At 38.5% G+C, this 22,049-nt stretch overlaps 1 protein-coding gene across 7 annotated transcripts in view; it reads right to left on the bottom strand.

Annotated features, from left to right (window-relative positions):
* Cdep (Chondrocyte-derived ezrin-like domain containing protein) overlaps window positions 1-22,049 on the bottom strand; it is a 160,136-nt gene that overhangs the window by 25,426 nt on the left and 112,661 nt on the right. The window contains exon 11 of one of the 7 annotated variants that reach the window (XM_067788189.1): window positions 9,199-21,078. The exons of the other annotated variants lie outside the window; for them this stretch is intronic. Coding sequence (XP_067644290.1) covers window positions 9,482-21,078 — 11,597 coding nt within the window. The 3' untranslated portion in view covers window positions 9,199-9,481. Of the gene's footprint in view, window positions 1-9,198; window positions 21,079-22,049 lie in introns of those variants that run through there. 7 annotated transcript variants of the gene reach the window in all.

The raw sequence follows: 22,049 nt of genomic DNA on the forward strand, positions 1-22,049 counted from the left end.
ATTTCTATTCCATTACGGGCAATGAAGGATGTCTAAAAGGCATCTATCATGAAAGTGGTTTTCTTTCCGGTTAATGTTTGATCGAACGAAAAATTACCCTGAAGATGGCTCAACGCAAAGCCGGTTTGTTTCCAAACCAAATTTTTATAACAGCTTTATAGGAACTTAATCTTCAAGATATTGTGGCGAATATTTGCATTTCTATGCTGTTAGTAAATAATCACACGTATGTACATATACACATTAAAGCAAGCAGCGACACATATGTACAAGGCAACGAAGAATATTCCACACACATGAACAGCAGCTCGAAGCGTAGAGATTATTTCACATATGTACATATATGTAGCCAGCAGCTAAGAGCAGAAGTTGTTACTCATACATACACGCGCATATAGCTAGAAGAAAAACATAAACTACAGATATACAAGTATATAGCTAAATAACCAAGCATGAGAAACAACTGATCTAGAAGGCATGTTCGTGAAACGTCTAGACCGTATGAGAAATGGGCGAACTAGGTAACCGAGAGTATAATAGCAGCACAAACTGCGGAATGAGAAATCAGTTTGATTTAAACACGTGAAGTATAATTGAATTTGTGAAGTAGCCAAATAAAGACCATTTTGCAATACTGAATATTGGATTTATTTATTCGACAGTTCAGCAATTCAGGATTACCTGGAACTCCAAAAAATTCGTTACAATATCTTTGGAGGGTGTAAAAAATATAAATATCGGTTGAGTGCTAAATATATCATTGAGAGACCGACCCTAAAACTTTTATAGTGCAACATACATAAAGTTGAAGAAAATAGTCTCGCCGAATTAAACTCAACATACTATAAACTATAATATAAATAAGCTTTACGTAAACAGTTGGTATACATTTACCAGCATAAAACCTACTAATTTAGTACCTTGAGCATTTTTTTAGTGCTGCCAATTTTATGTAAAATAAGGTTGTGTAAAACTAAAAGCTATATTTAAGTATTTTCATAAGCCTCGCGAAGTCTATTTAAAATGTTGCGCTTATAAATATTTCAAATTAAATACTTTTTTCTTAAGTTGAGTTTCATTTTTATAATTCTTTTTTTTTTTTGACACATCCTTAAGTATTTTATGGAGAATACATTATGTATATGGTAATCAAAGTTTCCACGACTAAAATAAAATTTTAATTTGGCACTTTGTTGACTAGTCACCTGTATTTATATAATGTATAAATTTTTAATTATAATAAGCATTTAATAGAAATTTTGTTATAACTGTTTTGTGACGACGTATGTATGTATAAGCGTATTTGCTTGGAATCTTTGCGACAATTACAATCTACAATCAGCGTTTGCGCAATTAACTGCAATAAATTGAAATTTGTGATTGCAATCTTGCGACTGGTTTTTAAGTGTCTTCATTTTGGGGCCATGATAATTGTTTTGTCGGCCTTTTTCGCATTTATATCCAAAGACGAAATTCGATAAAGGTCTTGAAGTAATCTTGAAATCATTTCATAGTCCCGAAGGCTTTGGGGAGTGTTATCGATGATGATGGTCCTTTGCCGGATATAGATCCGGTACGTTCCGGTAACAAAGCACCATTAAGATACTAGCCCGACCATCTCGGGATCGATTTATATGACATTAAACCTTTTAAACCATCCCGCCCTCCCCATCCCATGGTTCCATGAGGAACTTGGGGTCGCCAGAGCCTCGGCTGTAAATGAAACATGATTCGCCATGGGTAGGTGAGGTTGACAATTGGATTGATGAAGCTATATCTTGCGCTACACAACCCCTTGAATAAATTTGGTATTTTAGTCGCCTCTTACGACAGGCATACCATCTGAGCCCGTATTACATGTTTCGATCAGTGACTGAAAATCTCAGGCGATAACTATGCAACTGTCAAACTATTTTTAAAAATTATAATAAATTATGGATGTAACGAGTACTATTTGTCTATAGTTCGCATTTACCATTTATCTCATCAACCATTTCAGAGCTTTTGTGATTTAAAATATGAAATTCGAATACGGATCGTAACACGTAATATGGGCTCTTGTATATCTACCATCGACCAGATTTTCACTATGCGCCAAATCTTGGAAAAAACTTGAGAAAAAGAATTGGTAAAAACGGTATGTCTTATTCAGTCATATAACGAAAATTTTCACATTATTATTTCTGTTCGATTGCAATAAATTTTTTTTTTTTTTTTTGTATAAATTTTGTTTATAATCAAAACATGGTTATGGCCAATTACGTAAAAATGATTGCGGACTGTAATTTTTACTTAATCAATGATTGCAATAATGCCTCAAGTCAAATTGATTGCAAAGGTTGTTGTTGTTGTAGCAGTGCTTCGCCCCATCCAATGGCTGCGATCGATCACAAGTTGTCCCCCCAGCGGGTTAGTGGGTTAGAATATAGCCGCGGTAGGTATGCCTGTCATAAGAAGCGACTAAAATACCGGATTCAAGGGGTTTTGTGTAGCGCAGCCCTTTCAGGTTGCCAGCGCAATACATAGCTTCACCAAACCCAATTGTCAACCTCACCTATCCGTGGCGAATCCTGTTTCATTAAGAGCCGAGGCTCTGGCGACCCCGAACACCTCACGAATCAAGGGGTGGCAGGGCGGGATGGCCTAGAAGGTCGCATGTGGTCATAACAAATCGTTCCCGAGATGGTCGGGGGGGCTTGGTACCGGAACGTACCGGATCTGCATCCGGCAAAGGACCCTCAACTCGATAACACTTTCCAAGGCCTTCGGGGAGTGTCATTATCGCTACAACAACAACAACAACAACAACAATAACATCACAAGTTGTCATCAATGTCCTCTAACGGGAGTCGAAGGAAACTTGCTGTTTCAACAGGGGTGCACCATAGTGAGAGGGGTGTTAGAGGCGTTGGTTCCACATTACAATTGAAGAGATGGTTGGTGTCATGTGAGGACACATTGCAGCAGGACATACATTTTGGATAACGGGGTTGATTATGGATGGGTAAGAGTTTAACATGTTAACAGTGCCCAGATCGAAGTTGAGCTAGAGTGACGCGCGTTTCCCTAGGGAGAGTGCGTTCCCCTTCCGCTAGTTCTGGGAATTTTTCTTTAAGTACTCGATTCGCCGGGCAATTCCTTACATAGAGGTCCGACGCCGTCGCAAAGGTCGTACTGCTCAGCGTGAGCCACACTGTTTTTTGTAGGACAGCACTCCGTCTATTCCCTGCATTCGACTTTAATGTGCATATCTTATATAAATCGTCACAATACAGTTATAGTATATTTTCTTTCTTGAAACAAGTAAAAAATAACCAATGGAATGATATTGAGAACAATATTGCCAAATTTTATTTTAATTCCTTTTTTTGGATACCTTTCTTGTTTTTTGGCCTCAAGCTGATGTATGGTGGCATAATATGTAATGTAGTAATGTAATATGCATGATCCTATGCATTGTTTATTTTGTTTGTGTATATAATTTAATTTCTATTTAACTACATATATATTTTTAATTATATCTTAAGTTTTTAGGAATTTCTTGTTTTTTTTTTTTTTGTTTTTCTTTGTTTTTGATTTTTAATTATTCGATGAGAAAACAGTGCATTCAATTTTAACATTTTTCAATAAGATCATTATAGTTTTCTTGTTTTTGCTTTTAAGAAGCCAATAAAGATAATCTCAACCTTCAACTTATACAACAACAGAGCTGTTCACTTTTGGAATTTTTTTTTTTAATTTTTTCTATCTTAGTTTACAGTCGTTTGTAATTTTTATAACGATTCATAACATGTGTGACAATATTAGTGTTAAAATGTTTGTTATTTTAACAATCAAGGAAATAAGGAATGCGTATATAATAAATATATTTAAAATTGTTGTTTTTTTTTTTTGTTTCTTAGATACGATTATTTAAAATTATTTTATTTTCATTATTTCAGTTGTTTTTTTTTTTTTACATATATTTGTATGGAAACTTTATGGGGATTTGTCGAAAGCAAAAAAACTGCAGCAGTTCACACCATAAATCAGTCTCAATTGAAATATAAGATGATTCGGAAGGTTTCTTTGTTTTTATTTTTTTATTTTTGTTTTTTTAAAGTCAATACTATATTAGAAACAAGTTTAGGGTAAATTTTAAAGAATGCAACAGCAACGTGGTTAACGTGACACCCAAAGAATTTTAATCGTAAATCGTTTCATTGTGTAATATGCACATTTAGAGTTCTGATCCATTCAACAAACACCTAACATGGTAGCTCGTATCGAGAAGAAGTATGTTTCGAAAACTTGATATACCTGGTACCTAACAGTTTGAATTTCACGAGATTTACCATCGATGCGCAGTATAGTCAGGGGCCGAAATACAACATTTTCCAACGCAACCGAAATAGAAAATAAGCTATCGGTCTCAAAATCAATATCTAGTATTAATCCATAATCATATCTAGAAGTAAACTAGAAGTAAAATAGGGTCTTCTTAAAAATTATACCAACGCAGTTGCGATATTAATCTCGAATTTATCTATTATTAAACTATCCATTCAGTATACTCCTTGGTACAATAAGGCGATCAAATGGAATAGACCATCTATTTGACTGTCCCATCGTTAGCAAAATAAAGTACCACAGTTTTAAAGTATAATTTCTAGAAAGATGAAATATCGGCGGAATGAGCTTTCGATTCCCCAGTGGTCATTTTTAACTTCGCCTGCGGTACGGCTGATCCACAGCAGTTGCTCTTACCTAACTACCTTTGCTCAAATGATATCGAAAAGTTTTTGTTAATAGTACTGACATTATCACAGACTGATATTGGCATAATCCCTGAATTGTTTAGAAAACTATTCCGAAATAATAATGAAATTCGTAAAATTTTCCCAAAGTTACACCGAATTACTCCTACAACAATGCCGAAGGACCCATAAAATATTGTCGATATACACTTCAAATTAGGCTAATATAAACTCCCGTCCTTACCAAAAATGCATACTGTGGTAGTTATCCCTCAAATGCTCCGAAACTATTATACTGAATGAACAATTTTTTAAATATTCCGAAACTAACACACAAGTGCTACAAAATATTTACAGACCTCTACGCGTTGGCGACGATGAGTACCGCAGAAGATTTAATGATGAGTTATGCGAGTTAAATATGATACACCGGTTAAAATAGTATTTTTATCGGAACCCGCCTTTTAATAGCAAAGGAAGGGGCTGCCCCCTTTCCGCTGGAAGGACTAGGTGGAAAACGATTTAAATACTCTTGGTGTGACCGATTGGCGCCAGTTAACCCAGAGAAGAAGCGACTGACGCGTCTTGTTGTACGACCATTGTTTAGACGGTTGAGCGCCAATTATGTAATTATGTCTTTACCGCTACAGGAAGAAGGCAATCTGCCTACTCTGGATCAGCTTAGGCCATGTGGTCCAAGTTGGAATAAGAAAATAAAAGCAAGCCTTCTCACTAGGGAACCCCCAATATTTGCATTATTTGTGTAATCACTTAGAAGAGACGTATACCAAGAAGCTCCCACGATTTTTTGGCTGCGTCTAATGGTTTGATAGAGAAAATCCAGAAATCTCTAGTTTGACGAATGTACCCCATTTCGATCGGTTCTAATTGAATGGGTCCGCATATTCTTTAAATATATCACAGGACAAAAGAATGGAACGGATGTCCCACCCGTCATCTACTACAGTAGAAATTTTACCGACTTTGTCTTTAGGACACAAATGCCTTCGAGTGCACAGCTATTTCTGCGCGCTTGCAAATGAACAGAAAATAGATGGTTATAGTCGGTTTCTCAGGAATTGCAATAATTTCGTGCACAAAATTGCAGCTGCAATGCGTTATGGTTTAAGTCTCTCATCTAGGCTTGAATTGCGACGGCTGAGAGGGAGTGCGCACTATCTTCGCTGCTAGTTTGAAAACACTTTCTGTCTTAGTAAATAATTGATCCTATCTCAGTTTGTATCCAAAGTTTGTTTTTGAAACAAATTATGAGATAGTGTAGCATTACTTTGAATGCGCTTCTTTCAATGCATTTTTGATGGTACAATATACATACACTCATATCGACCACCCAAGTATTCAAGTTAGACTGACACACATAATTTGAACCAAGCGGGAGTTCAACATCACTTGTGCATGCCGACGCACACGACACATATCTGTTTACATTTGTCAACCCGTCACATTGACCTACACACTTATCTATCAGTCACACTGATCGACATATTTGTCTGTTGATCATATTGACTGCCAAAATATTTATATGCATCTAGTTACATGTGTCCATAAATAGGTCACATAATAATATGATGACTTTGCATATATGCACTATGAATGTATGTGCTTTTTGGTTTGTAATTATTAGTGTAAACACATATTTGTAATGTAAGAAATTTTGCAATTTTTGTTGTTATATCGGCCTACTGATTTTAAGATCGCGGGTTCGAATCGAGCTCAAGGCCTAACAATAATTTTTTATCATTATTATTGTTATGATAAATTTTTTCTTAATTGAAAAAATTTTTAAATTAGAATAGAAGAAAGAAAAAATTTTAGACAACTGCCAAAGCTCGTTGTATAGATCCATTTCGGGAACTGCTAAATTCCTTCATCGGCAACGTTTAGGCGCCGCTGCTATAACCATTCAGCTATCACAGCGGTTTTTTGTTTGTCTTCATTAATCCTACTTCTATTCTGTTTCGTGCCAATTGATATTCACAACACTGCGACATCTGTTGCAGAATGGCTGTGAAAATTGGACTTGTTTGTTGGCAATGCCGCCATAGTGTCATAATTTATTGACACTTTTTTCCCCGTGCTCTGGGATGTATTAACAATTTTTGTTGTTATATCGGCCTACTGATTTTAAGATCGCGGGTTCGAATCGAGCTCAAGGCCTAACAATAATTTTTTATCATTATTATTGTTATGATAAATTTTTTCTTAATTGAAAAAATTTTTAAATTAGAATAGAAGAAAGAAAAAATTTTAGACAACTGCCAAAGCTCGTTGTATAGATCCATTTCGGGAACTGCTAAATTCCTTCATCGGCAACGTTTAGGCGCCGCTGCTATAACCATTCAGCTATCACAGCGGTTTTTTGTTTGTCTTCATTAATCCTACTTCTATTCTGTTTCGTGCCAATTGATATTCACAACACTGCGACATCTGTTGCAGAATGGCTGTGAAAATTGGACTTGTTTGTTGACAATGCCGCCATAGTGTCATAATTTATTGACACTTTTTTCCCCGTGCTCTGGGATGTATTAACAATTTTTGTTGTTATATCGGCCTACTGATTTTAAGATCGCGGGTTCGAATCGAGCTCAAGGCCTAACAATAATTTTTTATCATTATTATTGTTATGATAAATTTTTTCTTAATTGAAAAAATTTTTTTAAATTAGAATAGAAGAAAGAAAAAATTTTAGACAACTGCCAACCCGCGATCTTAAAATCAGTAGGCCGATATAACAACAAAAATTGTTAATACATCCCAGAGCACGGGGAAAAAAGTGTCAATAAAATATGACACTATGGCAGCATTGCCAACAAACAAGTCCAATTTTCACAGCCATTCTGCAACAGATGTCGCAGTGTTGTGAATATCAATTGGCACGAAACAGAATAGAAGTAGGATTAATGAAGACAAACAAAAAACCGCTGTGATAGCTGAATGGTTATAGCAGCGGCGCCTAAACGTTGCCGATGAAGGAATTTAGCAGTTCCCGAAATGGATCTATACAACGAGCTTTGGCAGTTGTCTAAAATTTTTTCTTTCTTCTATTCTAATTTAAAAATTTTTTCAATTAAGAAAAAATTTATCATAACAATAATAATGATAAAAAATTATTGATAGGCCTTGAGCTCGATTCGAACCCGCGATCTTAAAATCAGTAGGCCGATATAACAACAAAAATTGTTAATACATCCCAGAGCACGGGGAAAAAAGTGTCAATAAATTATGACACTATGGCGGCATTGCCAACAAACAAGTCCAATTTTCAGAGCCATTCTGCAACAGATGTCGCAGTGTTGTGAATATCAATTGGCACGAAACAGAATAGAAGTAGGATTAATGAAGACAAACAAAAAACCGCTGTGATAGCTGAATGGTTATAGCAGCGGCGCCTAAACGTTGCCGATGAAGGAATTTAGCAGTTCCCGAAATGGATCTATACAACGAGCTTTGGCAGTTGTCTAAAATTTTTTCTTTCTTCTATTCTAATTTAAAAATTTTTTCAATTAAGAAAAAATTTATCATAACAATAATAATGATAAAAAATTATTGTTAGGCCTTGAGCTCGATTCGAACCCGCGATCTTAAAATCAGTAGGCCGATATAACAACAAAAATTGTTAATACATCCCAGAGCACGGGGAAAAAAGTGTCAATAAATTATGACACTATGGCGGCATTGCCAACAAACAAGTCCAATTTTCACAGCCATTCTGCAACAGATGTCGCAGTGTTGTGAATATCAATTGGCACGAAACAGAATAGAAGTAGGATTAATGAAGACAAACAAAAAACCGCTGTGATAGCTGAATGGTTATAGCAGCGGCGCCTAAACGTTGCCGATGAAGGAATTTAGCAGTTCCCGAAATGGATCTATACAACGAGCTTTGGCAGTTGTCTAAAATTTTTTCTTTCTTCTATTCTAATTTAAAAAAATTTTTTCAATTAAGAAAAAATTTATCATAACAATAATAATGATAAAAAATTATTGTTAGGCCTTGAGCTCGATTCGAACCCGCGATCTTAAAATCAGTAGGCCGATATAACAACAAAAATTGTTAATACATCCCAGAGCACGGGGAAAAAAGTGTCAATAAATTATGACACTATGGCGGCATTGCCAACAAACAAGTCCAATTTTCACAGCCATTCTGCAACAGATGTCGCAGTGTTGTGAATATCAATTGGCACGAAACAGAATAGAAGTAGGATTAATGAAGACAAACAAAAAACCGCTGTGATAGCTGAATGGTTATAGCAGCGGCGCCTAAACGTTGCCGATGAAGGAATTTAGCAGTTCCCGAAATGGATCTATACAACGAGCTTTGGCAGTTGTCTAAAATTTTTTCTTTCTTCTATTCTAATTTAAAAATTTTTTCAATTAAGAAAAAATTTATCATAACAATAATAATGATAAAAAATTATTGTTAGGCCTTGAGCTCGATTCGAACCCGCGATGGTAAGAAATTTTGTATAAAAGAGAAAGTATTTTCTAATAAAATTCAATCATTGTCAGACGGTAACCAACTCCGCTCGTCTTTTAATTCTTTTAATATTTCAATAGGACATTTTTCAATCGTTTACTAAGTGCGAACATGCTCCAACTGATCACCGAGATAGTGCTTTCTTTCGCTCAACCAACGTCGTTTAATTTTAATACCACATTTTGTATTTGTTTTGCATTATTTTTCATTATCTCTACATACTATATTTGCTGCTATATTCATTTTAACGATCACTTAAATCATCCGTATCTTCAAATTTTGGCGGTGGATCAACTCTTATATCCAAACCACATGCATAACGCTCATATTCAATCGGTTCTGTTTCATAGTCAGACAAAAAATCGGGATAAGGTAATACAACATCAGCAGTTACATATTTTTCGCGTTGTTGTTGTTGTCTAGTCATTGTGGTCGTACGTCTTATTGTGCCAGTCGCTTGTACAAAATCGCTATTATCCTCACTTGCATTTGAAGCGATCTCATCAGAAAGATCAGTTTGTACCTCACTTGCAGTTGGTGTTACGTTATTCGAGTCATTACCAGTTGTGCTATTTGTGGCTAAAGATTCTTCACGTTTCAACTGACGTTTTTTGGTGCGTGCTGGCTTTACTGGTTGCCCATTAGACGGTGGCATTGGATGGTTGGCTACAGCGGGTCGGGCAGCAACACTTTGACTTGCCAACGATTGTTGCATTAGCTGTGATTGATACATTGGATTTGTTATGTGCGATAGGCGATCATAACGTGGAAAACCCATTTCGTCAACATTATCCGACATATCAAGGCTTTCAAATTTACTTGTGGACGCATATGCGGAACCCGAATATTGCGGATAGTCGTCATATTCATCAGTTTCTTGTTCATGTTCTAGCTCTTCATCGAATTCCAGATATTGATCCTCAGGACGATATGAGGGATCTGAACTGCCCGAATCAATTTCTGGTAAATAACCTTCCGAACATTCGGAACTCTCTTGCTCAACGAGCGTACGTTCAGTTGAACGCATACGCACTTGACGCTTGCGACGATAACCTTTACTACGAAACTTTGGATCTTGTGTGCGTATATCCATTGAACTGTCTGTGTCATTGCCACTTGGTGGACTTTTAATCATTGTATTTCTTGTTATTGAACTTTTACGTGGTGGTTTTTGTATTAACTGATTTGGTGGCGACTCTGAGCTTAAACTACTCGAATAATATGGTGAACATTTAATGAGTTTATCAGCGCGTTGTGGTAAGCGCGGCGATGAAGTTTCAGTGCTTGTTGTCGTCTCACTGTGAATGGTGGCTGTTGTTGTAGCTGATGATGAGACACCGCCACCATTACCATCAGCACCCAAAGACGACTCTTCATCGATGCGTGCTGGTGGCATTGATTCTTGTGATGATTGTTGTGACTTGGTTAGCATGTGCTCATGAAAAGAGTTCGATTGGCGTAGTTTACTGGTTTTATATTCACGTATTTGCGATTTCGATAAAGTTTTATCATCATAACTATGATGTTTGGCAAGTGGCTTTTCTGGCAGTTGACCCACATCATGTGTGCGTGGTAAATCGTTTGGTGATGTTATGGGTGGTATATGCGGTATTGGGGGTGGTGTAGCTTTGGTAGATGCGCTAGCTTGCGAAGATGTAGATGCCTCTGAGGCTGAGGCGGAAGTCGAAGTTTCCTCAGCATTTTTAACAGATTTCATGTGTTTTAAGAGCGCTTGCATGACCGGACGTGTAACTTTCGGTTTTGTGGCGGATTTTGGCGGTGCTGGGCTTGGTGGTTGTGGTGCTCTCGGTTTAGTTGATGTATGTGGCGGTTTAGGTTTTGTATGCGCTTGCTGTTTTTGTTGTTGTTGCTGCGTTACATGTAATGGCACAAATTCTTGACTTTGATAACGTTCCGTAAGTTTCTCGCTTGGTGCGTATAAACGCTCAACAAATGCTGATTCACTTTCGGATGAAATCTCTTGACTTTGATACAATTTCGACATCATGCCAAGTGAACGTCGTTTGCGCGCCGCGGCATTCGTTTGCTCTATATTTGCATCTTTTTCGTCCAATCTCGACATGCGTGGTTGTGAATTTTGTCTGCCAGCGTCACCCAATTTTGGTGCTGTCCTCTTTTGTGTTGGCGGCACATCCTCTGCTGCTGCTGCACAACGCAAATTATTACCATTACTAGCGCTACGCCGATGCACCTGTGGTATATTTGTACGCAGTTCTTCGCTAGGTGATTTTTTTGTTACCACTCGCGCTTGCTTGAGTGGTACATAGTCGATGTAACTGCCGCATCTGTTGCCACGCGCATCCTCGCCAGTGCCCGTTTGCGCGACGCCGACCAAAGTGCGACTGCTCGATGTTGACCATTCAGTTATTGTATGCGCCATTTCAGTTAGTGTCAATGTTGTATCATCACTTTTTGTTGCCGTTGTTGCTTCTGATAGTTTATCGCTTTCGGAGTTCGATAAAATATCATAACGCATGCCATCCGAAGAACCATTATCACCCGAAAGCCCTTTTGAAAAGCTACCACTTTGCTCATTTAAGCTTTCAGCTGATTTATTGATTGAACTTATGCTAGATTTTGTGTGATTCGATTTCTCACTTTTAGCACATGATTGTGTGGACACCGCTGAAAGACTATCCGAACCGGAGAGATTAGCATACTGTCGCACCGTATTTGTGCCCGTAGACCACTCCGAGATGCTCAACCCTATTGAGGTATCTTCTGAATGTGAACTATGCGTGCATTTTTTCTGCTGCAAACCCATGCGTACTGTACCATCTAAATCGGTGCCCAAAGAACTTGTCTCCTCTTCGGAGTGACTAGAATGACTGCATTTTTTGCATGAACCCACGCTGAGACGTGACTCATAATTACGACGTACCGTCGTTTGATCTTCCATGTATGTGCCGCCGGATGTTGATAAAATATCATCAATAGATGTATCTGAGTTATTCGAGCCGCGGGAAAGTTTACGCAAATACTCAGTTGTACGCGATTCATCCGAAGATAGTTGTATTTTGACAGTGCCTGGCATAAACACATCATCGCATGAGAATACTTCATCTTCCGAAATTGGACTGCGTAGCGTTGGCGAGCGCGTTGGTTGTGATATAATTACAGAATCTGGACTTGAATCTTTGCGTAGCGGGGAAATTTGCGTAGACTTCTTCGAAGATGATGAGCATGTGACCGTAAATGATGAGCTTAAACAAGATGCTGCACTCAAAGTGGAACTCAAACAAGTTGGCGTATCATGCAAAGCCTCTTCACTACCAAACTCTTTATCCTCAAATGCTGCAGACATCAAGTAGGCTGTATCTTCGTATGGCAAAATTTTGGCCACATCTGGTGGCGTAATTGGAAAGTCCTCAATCGAAAATCTATCATCATCACCTTGTGATTGCAATTCATCATCTGTGCCAATAGTTGTACCACCAAAAGATTCAACCATTACTTGATCGGCAATTTGCGCTTCTGTAGCATAATACGTTTCAATATCATCTACCATCTGCGGTGTTGATGGCTCCAAGCCTACACTAGCCGGTGGTGAGGGCCATTCTTGTGAATCTTGTGATTGAAATGATTTACTTGCTTTCCAACAAAATGATTTTGGTACCGGTTTATCTAAATCTGGCATTTGATAAATAGATTCCACAGGTTTTACGGGCACATGATCAAATGGTATTTCGGGTAAAGGCCAATCCTCTGAATCTTGACTGCCTGCATTGGATAGGCACATTAGCGTATGACGATCAACATCATCATCTTGTTGCTCTTCAACTTGCATTACTGAAAAGCGTCCAGTTACTACAGCAGGCGATTTTGGTTCATTCACACTACCAGTGCTAGACAAACGATCTGCGGTAGCCGAATCACATGGTATTTCCGGCATTTCAGCTGAGGTGCGCCTATCTGCATCAGATATATAAGCTAAATTCGTGTTACTTCTTGAATCCGAACTCAAACTGGGTTGATGATCAGTAGAGCCGACCGATTCATCACGCATGCTCACAGAATGTGTTGATGCCTTACTCACATCATCTTCCATGCTTGATTTCTCCGATGCCGTGCTACGTTCGGATATACGCGAGAGCGTGCGCCCCAAAGTAAAACCGGTGCTGTAACCTATAATATCTGTGGGATTAACACCAATGCCGCTAAGCGCGCTCGTCATTGCTGGATAACCAAATGTGGTGGGAAAATCATTTAGTTCATCCTGAAAGCTTGTGTCACTTTCTTTTTGATCATCCGGTGATGTTTCTTTGAGATCGCTATCTGAAGAGTCACGCAACGGATTATTGGCATCGTAACGCTCATAACCATCGGTTTCAACATGATGCCATGGATCATCAGTGCTCGAGCTACCAGAGCTTTCTATTGGAAATGGTTTCCATGTTGTTTGCTGTTCCTTTTGTTGCAGCTCGCCACGCCGTTGTGCGGCACCCATTGAGCCAGAACTGCTTTCGGTTTCAAATGAACCACGCGATTCAACGCTTAGCGAGCCCTTGGAATCAAAGCTCGATTTAGACTCTTGTGAACTGCTACCTGATTTTGCTGGTTTATCAAGGCCATCCATTTTAACGACGGCTAATTTTTTGCCTGCATTAGCGCGCGCAGGTTTCTCAATTTTTGGTGGTTTTTTCGCAGCACCCGATGCGCTCGATTCACTATCTTCATTACGTTGTAAGAGCTTGGTTAGCTTTTCATCTATGGGATCGAGAAAAGTTTCTGTACTTATACCTAAATCTATTGGGCTTTGCTTTTCTAAAGTTGGTGTTGTTGGTTTTTTTACAATAGTTTTCACTTCATTTGTGGGTGTGGCGGCGCTTGAGCCTGTTGGGCTTAACTTTTTGGGTGTTGCAAATTCTTCTGTTTTATCAGGAGACGCAGCCACATTACCAATATCTAATTTAAGCAAACGCTGCTTTAGTTCTAAACATTTTTGCGCTTCAACATCACCAAAATCTTGTGAGATACCCAAAGGCCTTGCTATGGAGCAGCTAACACTTGACTCTTCGTCGAGCGAACTTTTCTCTTTGCCACCACTGACCGACAAACTCCAATCATGTTGTTGCTCCCCACGATGCGGACTCACATCTTTTTCACCGCTTGTCCAAGAATCGGAACTTTTGGATTTGTCACTTTGCCTATCCAAGCTGTGTTTCATTTTGGTATCCGACGAAGAGGACTTCTCCGCTTGTTTCTCAAATGTTTCTAAAACTGATTTCTCCAACATTGGACTTGTATTGGGTGTTGTTACTAAACTAGGTGTAGCACAATTTGAGTACTCTAATGGCACTGCATCTTCCAAAGTAGCCTGCGTCTCCAATATATTACGATCGGGTTCTAAAGTGCGCGGTTCATTTTCGGATGTGTCCGAACCAACAAATTCATCACATTCCACTGTCATCCAAGAGCCTGTTTCATCGCTGCGACTACGATCTAAACTTAAACGATTTGTATCTTGACGCGAAACTTTCAAATGCCCACCAGAATTATCATCCTCCTCAATGGATGGTTCCTCGCACTCAATGGTTGGCACACGATGTGGATAGGTTTCGGGTGGCACCGGTGATTTACTTGCAGGCGAATGACTATCATCTACAGATACAAAAGAATCTAAACTGTCTGCAGTTGACGGTTTGCGACTGTAGCTACCACCGCCATCGCTATCTTTCGTATCTTCGGAGGGTAGCGATCTTTTCATTATCTCTAACGAACGCCTTTCCGAAATCACCGCTTGCATGTCAATATCTTCGTGCACATTATATTGGTGTGCGAACATACGCCGATCACTAAAAGCGCTACGCACGACTGTGGGTTTATCATCGGCGGCTTTCTTTGTATCCGATGTGCTTGGCGTTGACGACAACGGTGTAGGCTTCTTATCATCGAGACTCTTCCCTTTGATGTCGGTACCCAAGTAATGATGCTCCGCTGGCTTTTCTAAGCTAGTCGATTTGCCATCAATCTTTTTATGCACAACAACACTGCCTTCAATTTTTTGTTTTAACTCCTGACTTTTAGCAATTTTTTTAGGCGACTTTATGACCATATCGTCGTTCGCGGCGTCTGATTTCTCAGATTCTTCAAATGATTTATTACGATCTTCAAAGCTACGATTCGCTTTATCCAATTTGTCAGGGCTGCGTCCCTCGTCAAAACTACGACTGAATTTCGCAAGCGAAGTGTCGAGCTTTCTTGGTGATTTTGCTATTAACACATGATCTTCAGCTTTGCTCTTGAACTCAGTTTCTATTATTATCTTATCACCTTCCGTTTTCACTGATATTTTATCTTCAGGTACAGGGAAAGGTGGCAACGTGTCTTTAACGGGGCTCAACATAGTAACAGTTTGTTTCATAGCGGATTCGTATAGTTTCTGTTGACGTTCCTTACGTTTAGCGATATCAGCTTCAGTTTCCTCCTGTGACTTACTTTTATCTTTGCTCAAGCGACGCCCTTCAATCGAACGCGATTTTTTACTTTTACCAGTAACATCTTTTGTTTTAGCATCATCTAAGCTCGTGCGTCGCGATTCGGGCCGACTACGTGATGTGCCCGATTTCAATCTAATGCTATCAGGCGATTTTGGCCCACCTAACTTGTATTTACCCTTGCCCGTGCTCTCAATACTACTAGCGCGTGAGACACCAGGCGATGTTTTACGCGAACTATTCGCCGAACTGTAGGGTGACCAATCGGTAAAACGATATTTAGGTATATCCAATATTAAATGATCCCCACTTTTTAACTTCATTTTAGATTTTTGTTTTGTTTTGATTTTCACGCCTTGCAAGGCAATCTTTTCAATATATTTCAGTTGATCCAATAGCTGCACCTCTTCAGCATCAATTGTGATGGTGCTGAATAACGAATCCTTGCCAGCGCTATAATAACTGCGTTGTTGTGTCGGTATGGAGCCAGCGCAAGAGTGCACGCTATCGCCAGCATCATCATCACCACCAGCACCACCTTCACGCTCAAGCGTTTTTTCCTCTAATATCTCAGCTTCTTCCTCAAAACCAACCGTATCATCTTTAGATGAAAATGCATTCATTGGTGGTAGACGATGTAATGATATGACCGGTGTATCCAAACTCTTTGTGCGCCGCTCGGTTGTTGGTGATTCTTGTGTGGCGCGCTGTCGTTGCAACGATACCGAACCTTCGGATAAATTAAGACGCGCATGCGCAAATAAAATTGGCGCATGTCCTTTCGTACGCATCACTATTGAGCTATCAATGATTTCTTCAATAAATTTAGTTTTCGTTTTCAAATTTATTTCAGCACCAGCGCTACGTTGTGCTGTTTTCTTCTTCAATGTATAATCAATATCAGAAGCAGTAATTTTCTCCTCTTGACATGTTTCATATATATCATCGTTGCTGCGAAAGAATTCAGCATGTTCTAGTATCGGAGACGGTATATTTTCGTTGCGTTGATAATCATTTGTGCACTCATCCATGGTGCTGCGTCGTGTGCTAGGCAACATGTGTTGATGTTGCGTGTATTGGTGCTGTAATGGTGGTTCATCTTCTGAGGACGGTATCGAAATTGAACGCTCTGATATGCGGCGCAATTCGGTTGTATTCGCATATTGAGGATCTAGCTTCTGTGTATGATAACGACTTTCCAATTCGGCTAGACGCCGACATTGTGGCGGTGAACCTTCAATTTCTGTAGAGCTCATCGTTTGACCACGCCCCCAAGCGGCAGATATTAAACGACTTTGTTCGATGCGTAATATAGGTTCAATTTCTTTACGCGACTGTGGCGGTGAGAATTCAAGGCGCGCTGGTATCGCCTCGGCTGAACCGAATACATCATCCGAATCAAGACTTTCATCATCAGAGGAAAAAGATGTTATGCGCGTTTTAGCTTTCTTGGGTTTGCTGGAAATTTTTGTTTTTGGTATAACGCGCGGCTTTGTTGCCGCTTTACGCGCATTCGCTTGTAATTCTTTGCGTAAACTTTGTATCAGCTCAATTTGTTTTTGTTCTAATTTATTCTTTTGTTGTTGTAAACTTTCAGTGCGTGATGATGTTGCCGAATCACTTTCGATTTGACTCAATTTTTTATTTAACATTTCCAATAAGCAGGGATCCATTTGTTTTGTTATGTCACGTTTAGGTGACGACAACTCTATGGTCGGTATAGTTTTGTCGACTTCCAATGTTATCGGATCAACTTTAGAGAGATCTATATTTTGTGTAAATAAAAATTCTTTTGTCTCAGCTGGCAACAAACTATCCAATATATCTGGTAAGAAGTCAGCTGCTGCTTTGGCTACATCTATTTTTGGCGATTTAGGTGACTTTGGTGATTTGGGCGATTTTGGCGACTTTGGTGATTTTGGTTTCGTGTGTTTTTTTATTGTCTCAACTCCACCAACACCAACACCATTAAGTGCTGGTGCTGTACCATTCATAACATGACGCTTATGCAATACATATGGTATATCATCTTTTAAAACTTTCGCAAAGCGTTTATCATATTCGCGGAAAAAGCTTTTTGGCATTTCGAAGCTCGCTTTTGTTATATCCGCTGCAGATGCCGGTGTTGCGGAAGCCGGTGCTGTCATATCAAAACATTTGGGTATTTCAAAATTACCATGCGCTTTGCAAAGTGGTGGCGCACTTGGTATTTGCTTGTAAATATAATCTTCCTCTGATGAATCGGCTGGTGTTAAATCGATCGATTTCTGATGCATCAACACATGGCGGCGTGAATTGCTGCCAAGGCGTGCGCGATTAGCTAACGAATTAGGATCACTTTTAGTGCGTTCCACTGTAGCGTGCACATAAGTTAGTGGCACCATTATGGGATTATATTCCTCAAAATGTGTTTTAGCCATGAGCTCTTCTTTGCGCGTAATTTTTTGTTTGACAGCACGTGTTTGTTGTTTTTCAAATTCTGATATTAATTCGGGTGTTAATGGATAATCGGGACTTTGCTTGGTTTTTTCTTCCTTACCACCTACACCAGTACCTTGTAACTCCCATTGTTTTGTGTAATTTTGTATGCATTCAATGCGATCTTGATCGAAACTAAATATATTTTCACTATCTGAGCGTCGACGAAAAGCGCATATTTTCGTTGATTGTGAATCGGATTTTTTAAATGGTACCGTTTGATCGATAGAGTCGTTAGTTTGTATTTCTTTTTCTTCACATTTGCGCCCAGTGTTGGGCGCTGAAGCAGCATCTGGTGATTTGCTTGCAAACGATTTAGTGTTTCGCTCGATTTCAACATTTTGTAAGCTAATCGAATGCACTTTTGATGTTTTATGTGATTTATTGCTCGGAAATGTTGAGTAGGTGTCGCGACTATTGTAAAATGAGCTATTCGCTGTTGAACTGTGTGTATCGGAGAGTAGACAATCGTGACTTTTAACTCTTGGACGTCCACATAGACTATCCGTTTCCACACCTTCTACAGCATCATAATAATCACTTTTGGATTCTTGACTTGTGGATTGTTGTTGTTGATATTTTTCATATTTCTCATATTGCTCTTTTTTACTCAAATGCTTTAATTTTTTGCCTGTTGTGGTTGGCATTTCATAATTACGTCCACCAAAACAATCCCCCACAAGCGATTCTTTTGAATCTTGACTGGAAGCCACCGATGTCTTACTTTTCGTAGTTTCACGCGACTTTTTACTATCCGTATGATATAAACTATCATGCGATTTTTTGCTAGAATCTGCAGATGAGCGTGATATTTTTGTTTCAAATAAATCTTCGCTGCGACTCTCTTGACTTGAAGTGCGTGAAAGTGCCTCTTTAACTTTTTTATAAAAACTACCATCCGATTTGACACACAGCTTCTCACGAGGCAAATAACGCGGATCTTCCTGATCCCAAATTTCATTCATTATATCAACTGCAGATTTACATTTAACATCCATTGCTGAACGATATTTATGCTGTTGCTGTTGTTGCTGCTGTTGTTGTTGTTGTGGTTCTGATACCGATTCATCATCACTTGGTATATAATTGCCTGAATCAAGCGAACACGAACGCATATCACGTTCATCGGAACGTCGTCGTCCGCTACTGAAAAAGTCTATATCATATTTTTCCAACAACTCATAACTATCTTGTGAGCAATCATCTTGTGAGCCCGTATAATCAATATGATGTCCATAACCACGTTTATGTTGATGATCTTGTGTATTATATGTGCTACCAGGATAACTGGAGGAATACACTTTGGTGTGTGGTAGTGGTGAGAAATCTTGTGTTGTATCTATAGAATGATTTTTTGTTATATACATTGAATTACGCGTATCATCGTAACGTGTAACCGGCGAATCGATACGATTAAAAGAGAGGAACTCCTTGTCGAAAGCAGTCATTATTTTAGGTTTATCACTTTCATAAAATGCTGAAAAGTCATAAAGATCTTTGCATGAGCTGCTCTTCAACCAGGACTCACGCTCAACTTGATCGTAAATATTCTCTACTTCCTCCCCTTCATCGTCTTCATCTTCGTCCTCTTCATATGTGTCATCTTTAGTAAATTGCGCTGCCGCTGTCGAATATAAGTTACCAGAGGATATTTTAAACTCTAGCTTCTCCGAAGATGTCTTGAAACGATTTAATGGTGCATCAATACCACCGCTACCACCAATGCCGCTGTGTTCTTCAACAGTAACCTTAATTGGTTTGCCAAATGTTAAATAATTATTTGGTATATTGCTGGTGGGACGCAAATTACCAATCGAATGCGCATGATGTGTTATATAATGACTATCATAAGAATCCACAGAATCTACACCAGACAACTCAGAGTTACGTGGCAAGGAGTGTGTATGATGACGTCGCACATTACCGCCACCAACACCACCTATACCGGATGTCGAACTCTGTGAGTCCATAGAAGGTGTTAAATAATTTTCGGAATGTGTTAATTTAGTACGCTCTGCAGTTGCTTTGGCGGTTGTTGTTGCCGCAGCATAGCGTTTAGTACCAAATCCTGTACCGAAATATGACGATGATGAATCTGATGGATGATTTAAGTCATTATGATATTGATAATTTAAACTTGAAAATTCATGTTCTGTATCGTATTGTTGTTGTTCAAGTTGATCCATCATGCCCATTTGTTTGGCACGCGTATATCGTAATATTGTTTCATCAATAAATTCATCACTAAAATGTTTTTCACGTATTTTTGATTTTGTTTTACGATTAACTGTAGCATAAATATCATTGCGATCATTAAGATTTAAATTTTCAGAATTGGAAATTTTGTTTTCAATTTTGGGTGTACTTTTCATCATAAAATCAGGATATTTATAATGTCCGATGTCGTTAATGTCCGTGTAAATGATATTGTCTGTTTCAGTTTCGGTTGAGTTATTATTATTTAATAAACACTGTTTAGACATCGAAAAGTTGGTACTGCTATAATGGACTGGTGTGACAGTTTGTGATTGGGACTCCTGTGACTGAAGCTGCTGTAGATGGGCATGATGGCCCGATGTCGCTGATACCATACTCTCCCGATTGGTTGTAGATGCTGTCAAGTCCGAATCCACTTCCTCCTCGACTAATTCCTCCTCCTCCACTTCCCCCTCCTCCGCTGCCATATCCTCCTCCTCCAATTCCAACTCCAATTCCTCCTGTTCCAACTCCATAGAGCTGCTGAGATCCACCGATAGACCCACTGTGTTGGTTGTGATAGTGTTGTTGCTGTTGTTGTTGGTGTTGATGTGCATGTGCTGCGGCGATGCAGGGGCATACGCTTGGGATGCCACTGAGACTCGACGAGGGGTGCTGCTGCTGTATAAGTGGGACAAGTGGCTCAGACCTGCAGGCGCATGTGCAAAAAAGATGAAAGCGTAAGTAATAAAAAGTGGTTTTAGTCATCCGATATAATGTATATCATTGCAAGCTTTATATCAATACAAACCATAAATATTGAACCGAAAATCACCAAATTAAAGTCCATGCAGTAAATAATAGTTTTCATTTTTGTTTCATCTATTACGAAAACAGGAACACAAAAACACATAATTGTAACTTTTAAGGGGGAAAACTTAAAGTTTTAATTTGTAGTTGCCGCACATTGTTGGAATAACAAATTATGTAAAATGAATTTTTCACGTTTTTAAGTTGTAACAAAATATAAGTAAATAAATATCCATACATAATTATTATTTTTTCCAATCTGTTTGCTCGCCACTGTTGGAAACAAGTTTTCTTTCAGAGCTCCATGAAAGAATATATATTTATTTTATCCATACTTTTTTGTAATTTTTTCGAATAAATTGTTATTTATAACGTTTCTTAGTTATGAACTAAAACTTTGCGAAAAATAACTCAAATTAATTTAGAAAATATTAAAAAAAAGAAAACTAGGAAATAAATATAAAAAACAGATATAAATTTATTTTGATAATGCTTTATATGTTTTTACATTTTTATTTGTTTTTTTTTTTTCAAAAAGATTTATTTAAAAAAAAAATGTATAAAAAAAAACAATATAAATAAAATAATAATAAAAATTAAAAAAAAAAAAACAAGTAAGGACGGGACTGTCTTCGGCTGTGCCGAAGACATCATACCTTTCCTGAATGGGGCTGAACAATAATCTTATCCCATTCGTTATCTACAAATAATGCGCTGTATTAGGTAAGAAATATATACACACCAATTCTAAATATTCTCGCGGAATTTTGTTCTCGCGGACTTTTTTATTCCCGCGGAAAAATTCTTCCAATTCTTTTCTCCTAGGGAGAAGAATAATTGGGGAATGGGAATTTCGAATTTTCGAAGTCA

This window comes from Eurosta solidaginis, chromosome 1 (assembly GCF_040869045.1).
Source record: "Eurosta solidaginis isolate ZX-2024a chromosome 1, ASM4086904v1, whole genome shotgun sequence".
In the NCBI taxonomy this organism is placed as follows: Eukaryota; Metazoa; Arthropoda; class Insecta; order Diptera; family Tephritidae; genus Eurosta; species Eurosta solidaginis.